The 14,195-nt window shown below is 42.7% G+C and overlaps 2 protein-coding genes across 8 annotated transcripts in view; one reads left to right on the top strand and one right to left on the bottom strand.

The window, feature by feature from the left end:
- Positions 1 to 13,055, bottom strand: part of RAD51AP1 (RAD51 associated protein 1) — a 31,070-nt gene extending 18,015 nt beyond the window's left edge. For 4 of the 5 annotated variants that reach the window (XM_070407577.1, XM_070407580.1, XM_070407581.1 and 1 more), the window contains exons 1-4: positions 12,968 to 13,055; positions 7,693 to 7,742; positions 5,439 to 5,586; positions 1,312 to 1,415 (exon numbers count right to left, since the gene is read on the bottom strand). In XM_070407577.1, the coding sequence (XP_070263678.1) occupies positions 1,312 to 1,415; positions 5,439 to 5,586; positions 7,693 to 7,742; positions 12,968 to 12,984 (319 nt within the window). In that variant the 5' untranslated portion in view covers positions 12,985 to 13,055. The remainder of the gene's footprint in view (positions 1 to 1,311; positions 1,416 to 5,438; positions 5,587 to 7,692; positions 7,743 to 12,967) is intronic. The other variant, XM_070407579.1, reaches the window with a different exon arrangement.
- A 133-nt stretch (positions 13,056 to 13,188) lies between these two features.
- Positions 13,189 to 14,195, top strand: part of FERRY3 (FERRY endosomal RAB5 effector complex subunit 3) — a 59,050-nt gene continuing 58,043 nt past the window's right edge. Inside the window, exon 1 of one of the 3 annotated variants that reach the window (XM_070409551.1) lies at positions 13,189 to 13,269. The gene's annotated coding sequence lies outside the window, so the exon portion shown is untranslated. The other 2 variants (XM_070409552.1, XM_070409550.1) reach the window with 2 other exon arrangements.

Raw genomic sequence — 14,195 nt, 5'->3', positions numbered from 1 at the left:
TAAATAGTGTGGGAATTAAATGAGGTTATTGTATGGGATTAAATGTCAATCACATATGAAAATTGCTTGTTGTAATGCCCAGTACATAGGAAACAGTCAATAAATATTAACTATATTAACTATTATTTCTGTGTAGGCATATCCATGTTTTCACTAGCAAAAGACCCTTCAATCATTATAATAACCTTAAAATGATCTAAAGTATTTTAAGAGAACTTTAAGTCATGATAATTGGTGCTGTTAAACTGCAGTGCTATAAAGTATGTTATTCTATGAGAAGTGGTACTTCTAAGGAATACCTGCTATACAGAGATGAATTTCACTTTCTCAATTTTAGATATATGACAATTAATGTTTTAAGTTTCTTTGATTCCTGATTACTAAAAGGCCCTCTAATCAACACTGTCTCATTTATTTTCAAATAGAAAACAATAGTGATTAAAAACCTATACCCCTACATAAGCTAATAGGCTAAAAATATCCTCCAACATAAAGGAATTTAAGCCAAAACAATTTAATCCAAAATCATTTTTAAAAAATATATTTTTATTGATTTCAGAGAGGAAGGGAGAGAGAGAAATATCAATGATGAGAGAGAATCACTGATTGGCTGCCTCCTGCACGCTCCCTACTGGGAATCAAGCCTGCAACCAGGGCATGTGCCCTTGACTGGATCGAACCTGGGACCCCTTGGTCTACAGGCTGATGCTCTTTCCACTGAGCCAAACCAAGTAGGGCAATCCAAAATTATTTTAAAAGTTTGAATGTCTCATCCAGCAATAATGATTTCTGCCTCTTAGAATATCAATATTGCCACCTGCTGCAGTTGCCAGAAAAATCAAAGAAAAACTCCAGAGAAATCCAGAAATCATAGATCCTTTAAGTCTACTGAGCTTGCTAAACTAATACTGTTAACCTCTGTAAATAATAAAAATTACCATCATTAGGTCATGTTTAACTAATTTGAATTTTGAGAGAAAGGAGGTAGATTGTTAGGATTGTATAGATCAATTCATTTGACCAAAAAAAGAAATTTTCGCTGTATACAAAGATGTAATTTGAACATCTGAGTGCATAGTCCATGTCGTGAGTTTACTTTGGGTGTTAAGCAGAGAGGTATGCACTAGTATTATGAGATTTATGCAACAGAATAAACAATTGAACCCAATTATACCCTCTGCAAATTGCACTATTTATAGTCCAAAGTATTGAAATTTATTCTTTTCTCTGTGAAGGCTCATTCAAAGAAATGATTACAAAGCAATAAGAACCTTATGGAAATAAATATATAGAAAATAAAGTTACTTTCACCTTGAGACCCCTCCACATCAATGGTGACTATTGGAAGTTCCTTCGCTGATAATGCCAGTGCAACTTGTAAGTCTCTCTGGTAGAGTTTGTCATCTAAAGCCATCCTAGAGTAGACACACAAATAATAATGTTTTTAAAATTATTGATCTCAAACAGAAAAATTTGATTTTCCTGAATTACTATTTAAGAGTGGCTAACCTTACAAAAATGTTTTTAAACAATAATCACGATCATAATCGATCTCTAAGGATGACTTCTAAAATGTCGCAATGTCATTTTATAACTATCAGAAGAGATTTGAAATAGGAGCAGCATGTGCTGTTACACTTACTGTTTCCTTTTACTGTCTGTCCTTTCTACTAGTTCCACTCAGGTGGGAAGCACGTGCTCAACACAGAATAAAGACTTGGCTCAAATATAATTTCCACTTAAAAATCTTCCATGACCTCACCCACACCTCCTTAGACAGTTCTTTTAGGTCTTATATTTAATGTAAACATATTTAATTTGTTCCTCCCAATGTAGACTTTAACAAATATTTCACCAAGTACTTACTGTGTATGAGGTACTGCACTAGATAGAATACAAAAGTACAGTAAAACCTCGATATAACGGACTAATTCGGGAGAGGGGGTGTCCATTAAAGCTGAAAGTCCGTTATACAATAAAGTAGATTTTCTGCATGGGAATGTTAAAAATTGACAAATTAGTTTACCTGTTTTTACTTAGGTAGACATGCTTGTGTAATTAAAATTAAGAATGTATGAAAAGTTTAATTTCACAGAAAAGTATTTTGTACGTTCACTAAGTTTGTACTGGATAGGTCTAGTAAATGTGTGCACTCACCAGTCATGCAAGTAAAAAAATGTACATGGCTGGGGTGCGGCTTAGCACATATGGGAACGTCAGCCTGCACACATTAAAACTGCTGTAGAAAGTCACACCCTGTGACAATAGAACCAATTACCTCGAGAAATACCATGTGATCACGTGCTAATCATGCCCCAAACACTGTTTACAAGTGGTGACTCTTAGATTTAAATATCCTATATAATAAAAGGCTAATATGCAAATTGTCTCCTCGACCGGGAGCTCAACCCGGAGTTCGACCAGGGGGCAAGGCTGGCCAACTGACCGCGGCCCCTCCCCTTGGCTGGCCCAGCCCCATCGGCCCCAATTGGGGTAGACCGGCAAGACCCCACCCGTGCATGAATTCATGCACTGGGCCTCTAGTGTAGACTATAGTTGTAAATATGTAGTATTTATTTATGTCAGTGAAATTACTACAGTTTTGTCCAACATATGGCCTATTCGCTAAAATTTGTTAAAAATAACAGTGGATTAATAACAAAAATTAACCTGTTATTTTAATTATGAGCAAATCTTGGTTAAAAGCATTTTAAAACAAAGTGTTCATTTGCACATATGACATATACAGATCAGAAATTTTGTTGTTAAATCGAGGTCTGAAAAATCAAGGGTTTGCTGTACCATCAAGGAGTCTGCAATTAATGAGGGTGGGGAAATAAGACATACTTATAAATTATCGCACATAAGCAGATTATTATGTCTCCTATTCAAGATGGTGAAAAGTGCTATGGTGTGTAAAAGGAAGAAAAATCAAAAACAGATAGGGAAAGATTGCATGAAGGAGGAAAATCTGGAGTGTATCTTGAAGGATTTATTATTTTTTTAAATAGCAACTTTATTGAGATGTAATTCACATAGCATAAAATTCATCCTTTTAAAGTGTACAATTCAGCAGTTTTTAGTGTATTTACAGTTGTGAAACCATCACAACTTTTTTATCACCCCCCAAAAAAACCCTGTAAACATTAGCATGTATTTCCCATTTATCTCTACCCAGCATCTGGCAACCACTAATCTACTTTCTGTTCTTCTGGACTTGTCTATTCTGCACACTGTGTATTAATGGAATCATAAAATATGTGGCCTTTTGTACTTGGTTTCTTTTCATCAGCATAATGTTTTCAAGGTTCATCCATGCTACAGTATACAGTATATCAGTACTTCATTTTTGTTGTTGTTGCTAAATATAGTATTCCACTGTACCAATATACCACATTATCTTTTCATCAGCTAATAAACATTTGGATTGCTTCTAATTTTTTTTTGGCTATTCTGAATAATGCTGCTACATTCAGGTACAGGTTTCTGTGTAGTCATAGGTTTTCATTTCTCTTGGGTATATGCTTATACTGGGTCATGTAATAACTCTGTGTTTAACATTTTGAGAAACTGTTATGTAGGTGTACCATTTTATATTCCCAGCAGCAATGTATGAGAGTTCTAATTTCTCTGCATCCTCCTTAACATTTGTTATTATCTGTCTTTTTTATTATGGCCATTCTAGTGGGTGTGAAGTATAATCTCACTGTCGTTTTGATTTGCATTTCCCTGATGACTAAGGATGGTGAGCGAACATCTTTTCATGTGCTTATTAGTCATTTTTGTGTCTTTTTTGGAAAAATGTCTACTCAAATCTTTTGCCCACTTTTTAAACTGTATTATTAGTGTTTTTATTGTTGAGTTGTAAGAGTTCTTTAAATATTCTGGATACAAGACCCTCATCAATTATATGATCTTGTCTCCCATTTGTGGGTTGCTTTTTTCACTATATTTAAAATGTAGTCCAAGAAGCTCAAAAATAGGAACAAAACAAAAATAAGAGAAAAAGATAAAGAGAATGACATGGGCTACATTTCTCTTTGATAATTAACTTTTCTCATACTTGCAGCAATAAACCATCACATACCCCATTTTTCATGTGTTAATATTCCTCTCTGGCCTTTTACTCTCCATACAACATGTTTTGAGCCCCTCAGGACTTCCCTAACTCTCTCAGTACTAACTAATGGAATTCAGAAATACTACAGAAACTGTAGGATTTTCTCACTGCTGAACAAGTCTTAACAATATAAAGAAAAAATATCTTTTATCTGCTGAAAACTGTTTTTAAATTTTATAAAACTGTCCTTACAAATATAATTTTTAACAAAGTAGTCTTGTAAAACTTGAAGACTTCAGAGACAGGTACAAGGTCCTATAAAAGTAAACTATAACCACCAAACTTTGTATGATTACCTTAATAATTAAATGGATATTTGCTTACATACTTGTGAATTTCTTTTTAAAAAGTTTTTTTTAAAATCCTCACCTGAGGATATGCTTTATTGATTTTGAGAGAGAGAGAGAGAGAGAGAGAAACATTGATGTGAATGGGAAACATTAATTGGTTGCCTCCCTTATGTGCCCTGACCTGGGATCAAACCCACAAACTAGGTATGTGCCCTGATGGGGAACTGGGACTTGAACCTGCAACCTTTTGGTGTATGGGATGACATTTCAACCAAATAAGTCACCGAGTCAGGGCTGTGAATTTCTTTTTTAAGTCAGAAAGCCAGATGGGGATTAATAATACAACCCTGTTCTCCTACAGGCACTAAATAAAATCATACCTATGACTCTGCTCAAGCTCTCGTTTAAACCAAGAGTTTGAATCTGTTTCTCTCTCTTTTTTAAAAAAAAATATATATTTTATTGATTTTTCACAGAGAGGAAGGGAGAGGGATAGAGAGCTAGAAACAGCGATGAGAGAGAAACATCAATCAGCTGCCTCCTGCACATCCCCCACTGGGGATGTGCCCGCAACCAGGGTACACGCCCTTGACCGGAATCAAACCTAGGACCCTCCAGTCCGCAGGCCGACGCTCTGTACACTGAGCCAAACTGGTCAGGGCTCTCTCTTTTTTAAAAAATTTAAATTCTTTATTGTTTAAATATTACATGAGTCTCCTTTCTCCCCCATTGATCTCTTCCCAGCTGCTCCCACCCCCAGCACATGTCCTCACCCTCCTACTGTCTGTGTCCATTGGTTATGCTTTGGTTGATCTCTTACCCCCTCACCCCCGCCTTCCCTCATAGGTTGGACAGTCTGTTTGATGCTTCTATGTCTGTGATTCTATGTTTGTTCATCAGTTTATGTTGTTCATTATATTCCACAAGTGAGTGAGATCACGTGATATTTATCTTTCTCTGACTGGCTTATCTCATTTGTTTCTCTTTTAAATTAAAGTTGTATATTTACTGCATGTCTTACCTCTCACCTTTTTTTAGGAGTTTTCTCTTGTAATGGGATGTCTTCTTTCTGGAGATTCTTCAATTTGGGTTTTGGTTTTTCTAGTTTTAACTCGTTTGGTGTTCTGGATTTCTTATTTAAAGGTCCAGTTGCAGAAACAAAATCATCATCATCTACTATGTGTGAATTAAAAATAAAAGAATATATAAAATTGCTTTTTCTAAGTAAGAAATAAATAAAATTATTTTCTTAGCAGTTGAAATTCATTATAGTGTGTGTTCAAATTATAAGGTTAAGCAAATTATTTAATTTCTACAATTTAAAAAATATTGTTGGCATATTATTTGTCTTTATTCTCACTCCTGTTTAATTTTGTTTTAGTAAACTTTATTTATCAATCTATCAAAAATGTCAATCTATCAAAAACCAATTCACTAAAAAGCTGGTATATCTCTGTTGTACTCAACATAAAACTGCTGCTGTAGCTTTTAAACTTACACATGACACATGCTTGCATACTTTCAGGGTACATGTAGTCTTAATAATATACCTTAGTATTTATTAATATACTAGAAGCCCATTTCCGGAGGATTCCTGCAAGAATAGGGTTTCCTTGGGCCGATCACGCCGCCAAGCCCCTCCGCCCAGGGCCGCACACAGGGGTCCCGGCTGAGGGCGGGGCTTAGGCGGCACATGGGGGCCTGGATGGCGGCACGCACTGGCCCGCCCTGCCTGCAGTATGCAAATTAGCCACCATCTTTGTTGGCGGTTAATTTGCATATTGCACTGATTAGCCAATGGGAGGCATAGCGAAGGTACGGTCAATTACCATGATTGTCTATTATTAGATTAGATGCTATATGTATTATGCTTCCTCATGCAGGAATAGTGACTTGCCCCCACACCTACCCCATAATGTTTGGAACACAACCAGCAATTTACAAATATTTGGTGTGAGATAGATGAGAGTGATAAAAAGCTACAAATTATCTATATACTAGAGGCTTTGTGAACGAATTCCTGCACGGGTGAGGTCCAGCTGGCTGGCCCGATAGGGGCCGATCGGGGCAGGGCTGGCCGGGGAGAGGGGCCGTTGGAGGTTGCAGGGGGACTGATTGGGACCCCCATCAGGCCGGTTGGCTGCCACAGTGTGCATCATAGCAACTGGTTGTTCCGCCATTCTGGTCATTTGGCTTTTATATTATAGATATAAAAGGCTAACATGCAAAGTATCCTCTCAGGAGTTCAACTGGGAGACTGATCGCTCCCTATGATGTGCGTGACCACCAGAGGGCGGTGCGGAATGAAGGAAGGCCTTGGCTGGCAGCCAGCAGCTGCCGAAGGGAGGCCCTGGCCGGCAGCTGAAAGGCCCCAATCAGCCCTGATCGCCAGCCAGGCCTAGGGGCCCTACCCGTGCACAAATTTCGTGCACCGGCCTCTAGTATTATTCTATATTATTTTCTCCTAAGTCTTAGACCTACTTAAGGCTATGCCCAAGACAAAAAAAACAAACCCCAAAACACAGATTCCTTCAAACCTCAGAGTAACTAAGTATTTGATTCACAAAAATCTCTTATGGTCTGAGAAATACAAAACCTGCTTCAAAGTATAATGTAGTCTAACCCCATATTTATCAAACACTTTTTATTAATTAAATTTATTGGGATGACACTGGTTCACAAAATCATACAGGTTTTAAATGGATAGCTCAATAAAACATCACCTGCACACTGCATCATGTGCCCATTGCCCCAAGCAGTTTCTTCCCGTCCCTATTTCCCCCCACTTTACCCACTTGCACCTAGCCCCCACCCCTCTTCCCCTCTGGCTATCACCACACTGTTCACTGTGTGTCTGTGTCTGTGTTTTGACTAAAATTCCCTTAATAGGAGAGATAAATAAACAGGGTATAGCTTAAGCCTAACCTTTCTTCAAGGTCTTGTTTTATTGTACAATTAATGGGAATTTCCCTTCATATTCTGTAACACATTTGTGTCAAAAAACAAAAAAAAAGAAAATGCAGTGTCTCAAAAAAAAAAAAAAGCAGTCTCTCCTCCAAAGTGAAGAGTCAAACCTCACTTTGAGAAACAGGCACTTGCAGTAGTTTTGACCTAAAGAACTACTTTACCTGGCCCTCTCATTTATCACTTACCTACATGTAATTATCAGCATAATTATCCCAAATGCTTAGAAAATTACTTTTCCAGTCCTACCTCATATGCAATATATTTCTGAGGAAATAAATTTCCAAAACTTTAAACAAAATAAGAATCTCTACATACCATCGCTTTCGGAGTTCTCAAATTGTGAGTAATTGACTGGCTTCTTATTCCTATAACCAACACAGAAATTTTTCATTTACACAAATGTGAAAAAAATAATTTCCTTCCTCTAGGCACTAAATGAAATGGTCCTCTGCCAAATTCCCAAGTGTGAATGACCTAGTGTGCCAGTTGCTCTTTTAAGTAAAAACAGTTTTCTATGAAAAAGAGACTAATTCAGATCACAACTCAATCTTACAAGTGGTTTTCCTTAACACAACTGTAGAAGTGTTCTTCGCGTACTTCTAATTTCTTCATACAGAATGTTAAAATGAAGAATATTCTTGTTACTCTCCTACTCTTTAGAATTAAAGAATTTGAGAGCTGAATATAGAAATTCTGAGATTGAATAATCCTGCATAATAATAGAGGAATAAGCAAATTAGCCGGGATACCCTCACGGGTAATGACCGGCAGGAACGGGTGGGTGTGGCTGCGTGCCACTCGAGGCAGGGGGACATGAGGCTGCGTCAAATAAAATAAAATGTGTTCACATGCCCTAAAGCACAAACATCCCAGCAGATGACTCAATGAAGGTTATTGTGCAATCACAACGATTACACAATAAATCACAATATTGATTACACAGTAAACTTACTTTCACCGGAAAAAACACACATCTTCATTGAAAGATGCCCCAGCATGGCTGCTGAGGCTTTCATCTGTCCCCTTTCTACACTGAAGACAACAGGGTTCAAGGAGGAAGGGCTCCAGTTTCGTTTTCTCAGCACCCAGCTAGGAGGCCTCCCTGGGGCGGCTCTCCCCTCCAAGCCCTGCACAGGACAGGCGCTCTGGCCCGGGAGCCCCAAGGGGAGGCAGAGCGAAGTGCTTTCCCTCCGGGACCCCGCTTTCCCTGGGAGTCTGGTGCAGAGGGTGTTCTCCCTGGGAACCCGGAAATCCGTCTCCTGGGGTGACTGAGCAGCAGCCAGGCCTGGCGAGTCTCGGAGAAAGCGACCTTCCCATGCGGATGTGTACGCTGGCGGAAGCCACACAACTGCCATAGTTGAAGTCATCCTGATGGACGACCGGGGGTAGTGGGGATCAGAGTCGGCCATGTCGGCAATGGAACCCCAGCTCCCTGCTGAATGACTAGAGCACACGGACCTCAACAGTTCTTGGTCACTTCCCGAGCAGCAGTCAGCCCCAACTAGGGATCAAACCCGAAACCTAAGCAGGTGCCCTGACAGATGCAACCCAAACCTTTGCTGTGGCAGAGGAGCTCTGACCCACAGCAGGGGCCAGGGCAGCCAGAGGGGTTTTGTTGAGGGGCCCTGACAGGCAGCACGCAGCACAGTGGGTTAGAACCTCCTCCTGATACAGCAAGGTTGCGGGTTGGATCCCTGGTCAGGGCACAGACAAGAAGAAACCAAAGAGAGCATAGTAAGTGGAACAACACACTGATGTTTCTCTCGCTCCCTTCCTCTCTCTAAAATAATCAATAAAAATTAAAAAAATAAACCCTCTGGCTTGTAGAGTTGCTAAAACAGTTAGAAAGTGAAGTCCCATCCCTTCCCATTCATTCAACAAAAACTTCATATGCTCCTTCAATAATCACACTGGGGTAATCACACTGGGGATGGGTGTTTGTTTGTTTGTTTTGGTTAATCCTCACCTGAGGACATTTTTGCAATGATTTTTTTTTTTTTTTTACAGAGTAGAAGGGAGGGAGAAAGACAGAAACTAATGTGAGAGACATCAATTGATTGCCTCTTGCTGAATCCCCCACCAGGGCCCCGGATTGAGCCTGTAACCCAGGTACGTGCCCTTGATCAGAATCCAACCCGGTACCCTTCAGTTCGCCTGCAGAAGCACTATCCACTGAACCAAAGCAGCATTTTTTTTCTTTTTAAGTCCTCCTCTAAGGATATGTTTTTTTTTCATTGATTCTAGAGAGAGAGGAAGGGAGAGGGAAAGAGAAAAAGAAACATCAATCAGTTGCCCAAGCAAACCAACAGGGATGGAACCCACAACCTGTGTATGTGCCCTCACCTGGAATTAATCCCATGACCCTTTTGGTGCGTGGAAGGACACTCTAACTACTGATCCACACCGACCAGGGACAGGAGGCACATTAAAACTTTTTTTTCAGATCTGCCCTGGCCAGGTGGCTCAATTGGTTGGAGTCTCAACCTGTACACCAAAGGATTTCCTGTTGGATTCTAGGTTAGGGCACATACTTAGGTTTAGGTTAGATCCCGGTGGGTCAGCAGGTGCAGAGGCAGCCTACTGGTATTTCTCTGTCACATGGATGTTTCTCTAAAAATCAATTTTTAAAAAATCCTCAGGTAAGAATTAAATATATATATATACATATATATATATATAAAATTTTTCATATCTAAAATTTTATTTGGTTCTTTTTTAAATTTTATTTTTCATTTACAGTTCACATTCAATATCCTATCCTATATAATAAAACCCTAATATGCAAATTGGCCATACAGTTGAATGACTGGTCGCTATGAACTGACCACCAGGGGGCAGATGCTCAAAGTAGGACCATTAGTGTGCTCCCACAGGGGGAGCGCTGCTCAGCCAGAAGCCAGGCTCACAGCTGGCAAGTGCAGTGGCAGTGGCCAGAGCCTCTGTGGCAGCACTAAGGAGCAGCGAGCTGAGTGGTAGGGAGCAGCAAGCAGGCGGGCAGTAAGGAGCAAGAGATCCCGGACTGTGAGAGGGCACAGGTCAGGCTGAGGGAGCCCCCCGACCCCCAGTGCACAAATTTCATGCACCAGGCATCTAGTAGTAAAATAAAATCAACACTTAAAAAAAAGTATGCTCAGCCTGACTGGTGTGGCTCAGTGGTTGGGCTTAGACCTATGAACCAGGAGGTTATAGTTAGATTCTCAATCAGGGCATATGCCCAGGTTGTGGGCTTGATTCCCAGTGTGGGGTGTGTAGGAGACAGCCAATCAATGATTCTCTCTCATCATGGATGTTTCTATCTCTTTCTCCCTCTCCCTTCCTCTCTGAAATCAATAAAAAAATATTTTTAAAAAGTATGCTCAACGGTTGAGCCACCTATATATATAAAAGCCTAAGCAACTGGTTGACCGTTCGACCATCCACCCGGTTGCTATGACGCACACTGACCACCAGGGGGCAGACATTCAACACAGGAGCTGCCCCCTGGTGGTCAGTGAGCTCCCACAGTGGGAGCGCTGCTACACTGGCGAGCACCACTGCGGTGGTGTGAGTCTCTCTGGATTGGGACTGGCTGGGCGCGAGCCTGCGGCAGGTGCAACTGGGCCGGGATGAGCGGGAGTGGCGCAGCACCAGGCTCGGGCTCCTCCCCAGCCACCTGCCACGGCCCGATCCCCGCAGGCCATGCCGAGGGACCCCCACCGGTGCACAAATCTGTGCACCGGGCCTCTAGTAATGATGTAATTCTTATTGCGTCATCAAACACACTCTTCATTGAAACTGGCATTTTCTATTTTTTATTTATTTTTTACTCTGAGTGTGTAGCAGTAAGGAATACAATGACTACTCCCACAGTTTGGTGCCATTGCCTTGATTTGTGCTAAGGCACCAGCCCTTTGGCCACCATTGCAGTGCAAATGACAGAGCAATTAAAAACATCAAGTAATGGCTTAGTGTTATTATGAAAATAGTTTTAACCTCATGGAGCTCCTGGGAACATCCCAGGGACCTGAAGGAGTCCGCAAATCTTTGTTACTTGGATGTTAAGCTTAACATGTTGAAAACAGTACTCTTTCTAAAAAATATATATTTCTATTGATTTCAGAGAGGAAGGGGGAGAGACAGAAACATCAATGAGAGAGAATCATCAATCGGATGCCTCCTGCATGCCCCACACTGGGGATCCAGCTCACAATCCGGGCATAAACGCCAACTGGGAATCGAACCGTGACCTCCTGGTTCATAGGTCAATGCTCACCCACCGAGCCATGCTGGCCGGGCCAAAACAGAACCCCTGAGCCCCACACTTCCTGACCCTGTTCCCTTTCTTAGTCGTCCCCACCTCAGTAGCACAAAGATATTCAGTAGTTCAGACCAAAAATATTGTAAAGTCATCCATGATTCTTTTTCCCTTACCACCCCATCAACTTCCTCAGCAAGTTTTGGCAACAGGACCTCCAGAATACATCCCAGATGCATCTGTCCCAGTCCCTGTCCACGGATAATAACACCCTAACCCAAACCAGTATTCAATGCTACGCTAGCCTCCTAACTGGTCTCCTGCTCCCCTTCTGGTTACCTGGTCTCCCATTCATTCTCCACCAGCCAACTACAGAGAGCCAAAATTAGACTTCTCTCCTCTACTTAAAACTGTTGACTTCCCACTGCACAGAAAATACAGTCCACACTCCTTTCGAAAGCCTACAGGGCCTGCCTGCTCTGGTCCCTGCCTCGTTCTCTGACGGAACCCCAACTATTCTCCCCACTGCTGGGGATGCTAGCGCTTTCGTGGCCTTCCTTCCTTCTGTCCCTCGCACGGGCCAAGCTCAGGGCCTGGGCTCTGCTCCCTGGCTTGCCCCGGATTTTCACTGGCTACATCCTTCTTGCATCCAGGCCTCAGTTCTTCTAACATCTCCTCGGGGAGGCACAGCCTAGTTACCCTATTGCAATTAAGGCTTTCCTCCTCACTCTTGCTCACCTGTCCCTGTTGGTTTCTGGCCCCCTAACCTCGCCCCTTGAATGTCACCTCCTGCACCTAGTACAGTTATGCATAGAAGTAAATATATTCCGTAGCTTTACTTAATGAATGGTTGGCCCTAGCCCTCACCTGGTAAGGAGAGGAATCGTTTCAAATACTATATAAGGGAAAGCACAGAGGATCTGGAGCCGGGTGCGTGAGGTGTGAGGATTATCCTGCCGCTCTCTAGCTTTGTGACTTGGGTTCATTGGTTTTTGCGCCTAGTTTAAACCGATGAAACAGGGATACCAAACAACGACAGTGAAGAACAAATGAAATAAGCAGGAGCTCGGTGAGATGCAAAGCGCTGATCCGATGCTACCACAACAAGGTCTTACTTGAATGGGGTGGGTGAAAAAAAGGGCAGCAGCTAGGCGGGGAGGCAAGGAGACGTAAACAGAGGGTACTTCTGAGGAATTGGGGGCGGGGGGACTGAGGGGGGCCCTCAGGGAGGCTGGGGAGTTTTCCAGTAACTGTCAATCCCACCCACCGTCGCTACCTCCGTTCTACTGGGCCCTCGGGTCTACAGTGTCTTCCTGCTCTTTCTCCCCATCCCTGCCGGACGTCCCGAACCCTCACCTCACAGGCCGCACCATGGCTCCCTTCCAGGCTGGATACTTGCAGCTATCAAGCGCTTGCGGGCAGCAGAGGCGGTTTCAATTCCCGCCCAAATCCGGACCCGAGCTCCCCGCCCTCCGCCACCAATCCTCCAATGACCGCCGGCCATCCTTGCGCAAGCGCAGGCGTCCTGAGCGGAGTGCTCACCCCTTCTCCTGCCCGGGCCCTTCCGCTTCCGGTCCGCCGGAGCCGAGTTGGTGCTGGGCCGCTACGCTTTCGCCACGACCGTGGATTTTGCGCGGACTCTGACATACACAATAGCGGTAGAAATACACCTTCTCACAGTTTTTGAATGACTACACTGGTGCATGGTGGAACAGGGGGGCACTTAGATCGGGGAATTTTCTACGGGGTGCCAGGTAGGGGAAAGTGCGCGCGAATCGGCTGAAGCGGATTGGCTGGCTGTAAATACCAGTCAGTGGGTCCGCTGACGTTCAGGTGCCGCGGCTTCTTGACAGGCCCCGGAGTGCGGACCCTTCGGACTTAGAAACGTGGGGAGCTGAGTCCAGAGGTGAGAGCAGGGATGCCCCTTCAGAATGAAACCCCCTAATAGAGCGGCTGTGCCCCCTCGGTCGGCCGGAGCTGCGCGGCCCCGCAGTCTGCCCTCAGAATCTCCGCTGTGGATGGCGGGAGTTCGGTCCTGCCCTCCCCCTCCCATCCCATGTTTGCACGGGAATCCTTTTCTTATTTCACCCCTGCGTTATTTTTTTAAAAAAAAAGAAAAAGTGGGGAGAGGGCACTAGATAATCATCTGCCGAAACAAGTCTAAATGTTGAACCGATTGAAACTAAAGCTAATGGTTATTATTTACTAAAAATATTTAGCCAAGGAAAGAAGAGCAGGACGAGTGTTCTAGGTAAGGAAAAGCATTCAGAAAGGTTCGGAAGAGCATTCAGCAAACTTGTGTCTTTGGGAAGCAGGTGCTGGGGAGGAAGAAGCCTGGAGATATTAGCAGAGGCACTGTAAACTGGGTTAAGGAGTTTGAGTTTTATCCCAAGGCTAATGGAATGTTATAAAAGTGTTCTAAGCAGGTGACAGCAAGGTATCTACTTATTGGAAAGGTTACTGTGATTTGTGCCGTATTCTGTTTTGTCCCAGAATAGTGTCAGAACTGATGTGGTGAGGAAAAGCCTAGAGACTGTACGTCTAGGAAGGAGGCTGACACACCTTTACAGGATGTTGATTCTTA

Source organism: Myotis yumanensis, unplaced genomic scaffold (assembly GCF_028538775.1).
Source record: "Myotis yumanensis isolate MYYU_CA2020_CCGP unplaced genomic scaffold, mMyoYum1.0.hap1 SCAF_3, whole genome shotgun sequence".
NCBI lineage: Eukaryota > Metazoa > Chordata > Mammalia > Chiroptera > Vespertilionidae > Myotis > Myotis yumanensis.
Note: the sequence above shows the minus strand (reverse complement) of the source record. Positions and strands in the feature narration are given on the sequence as shown.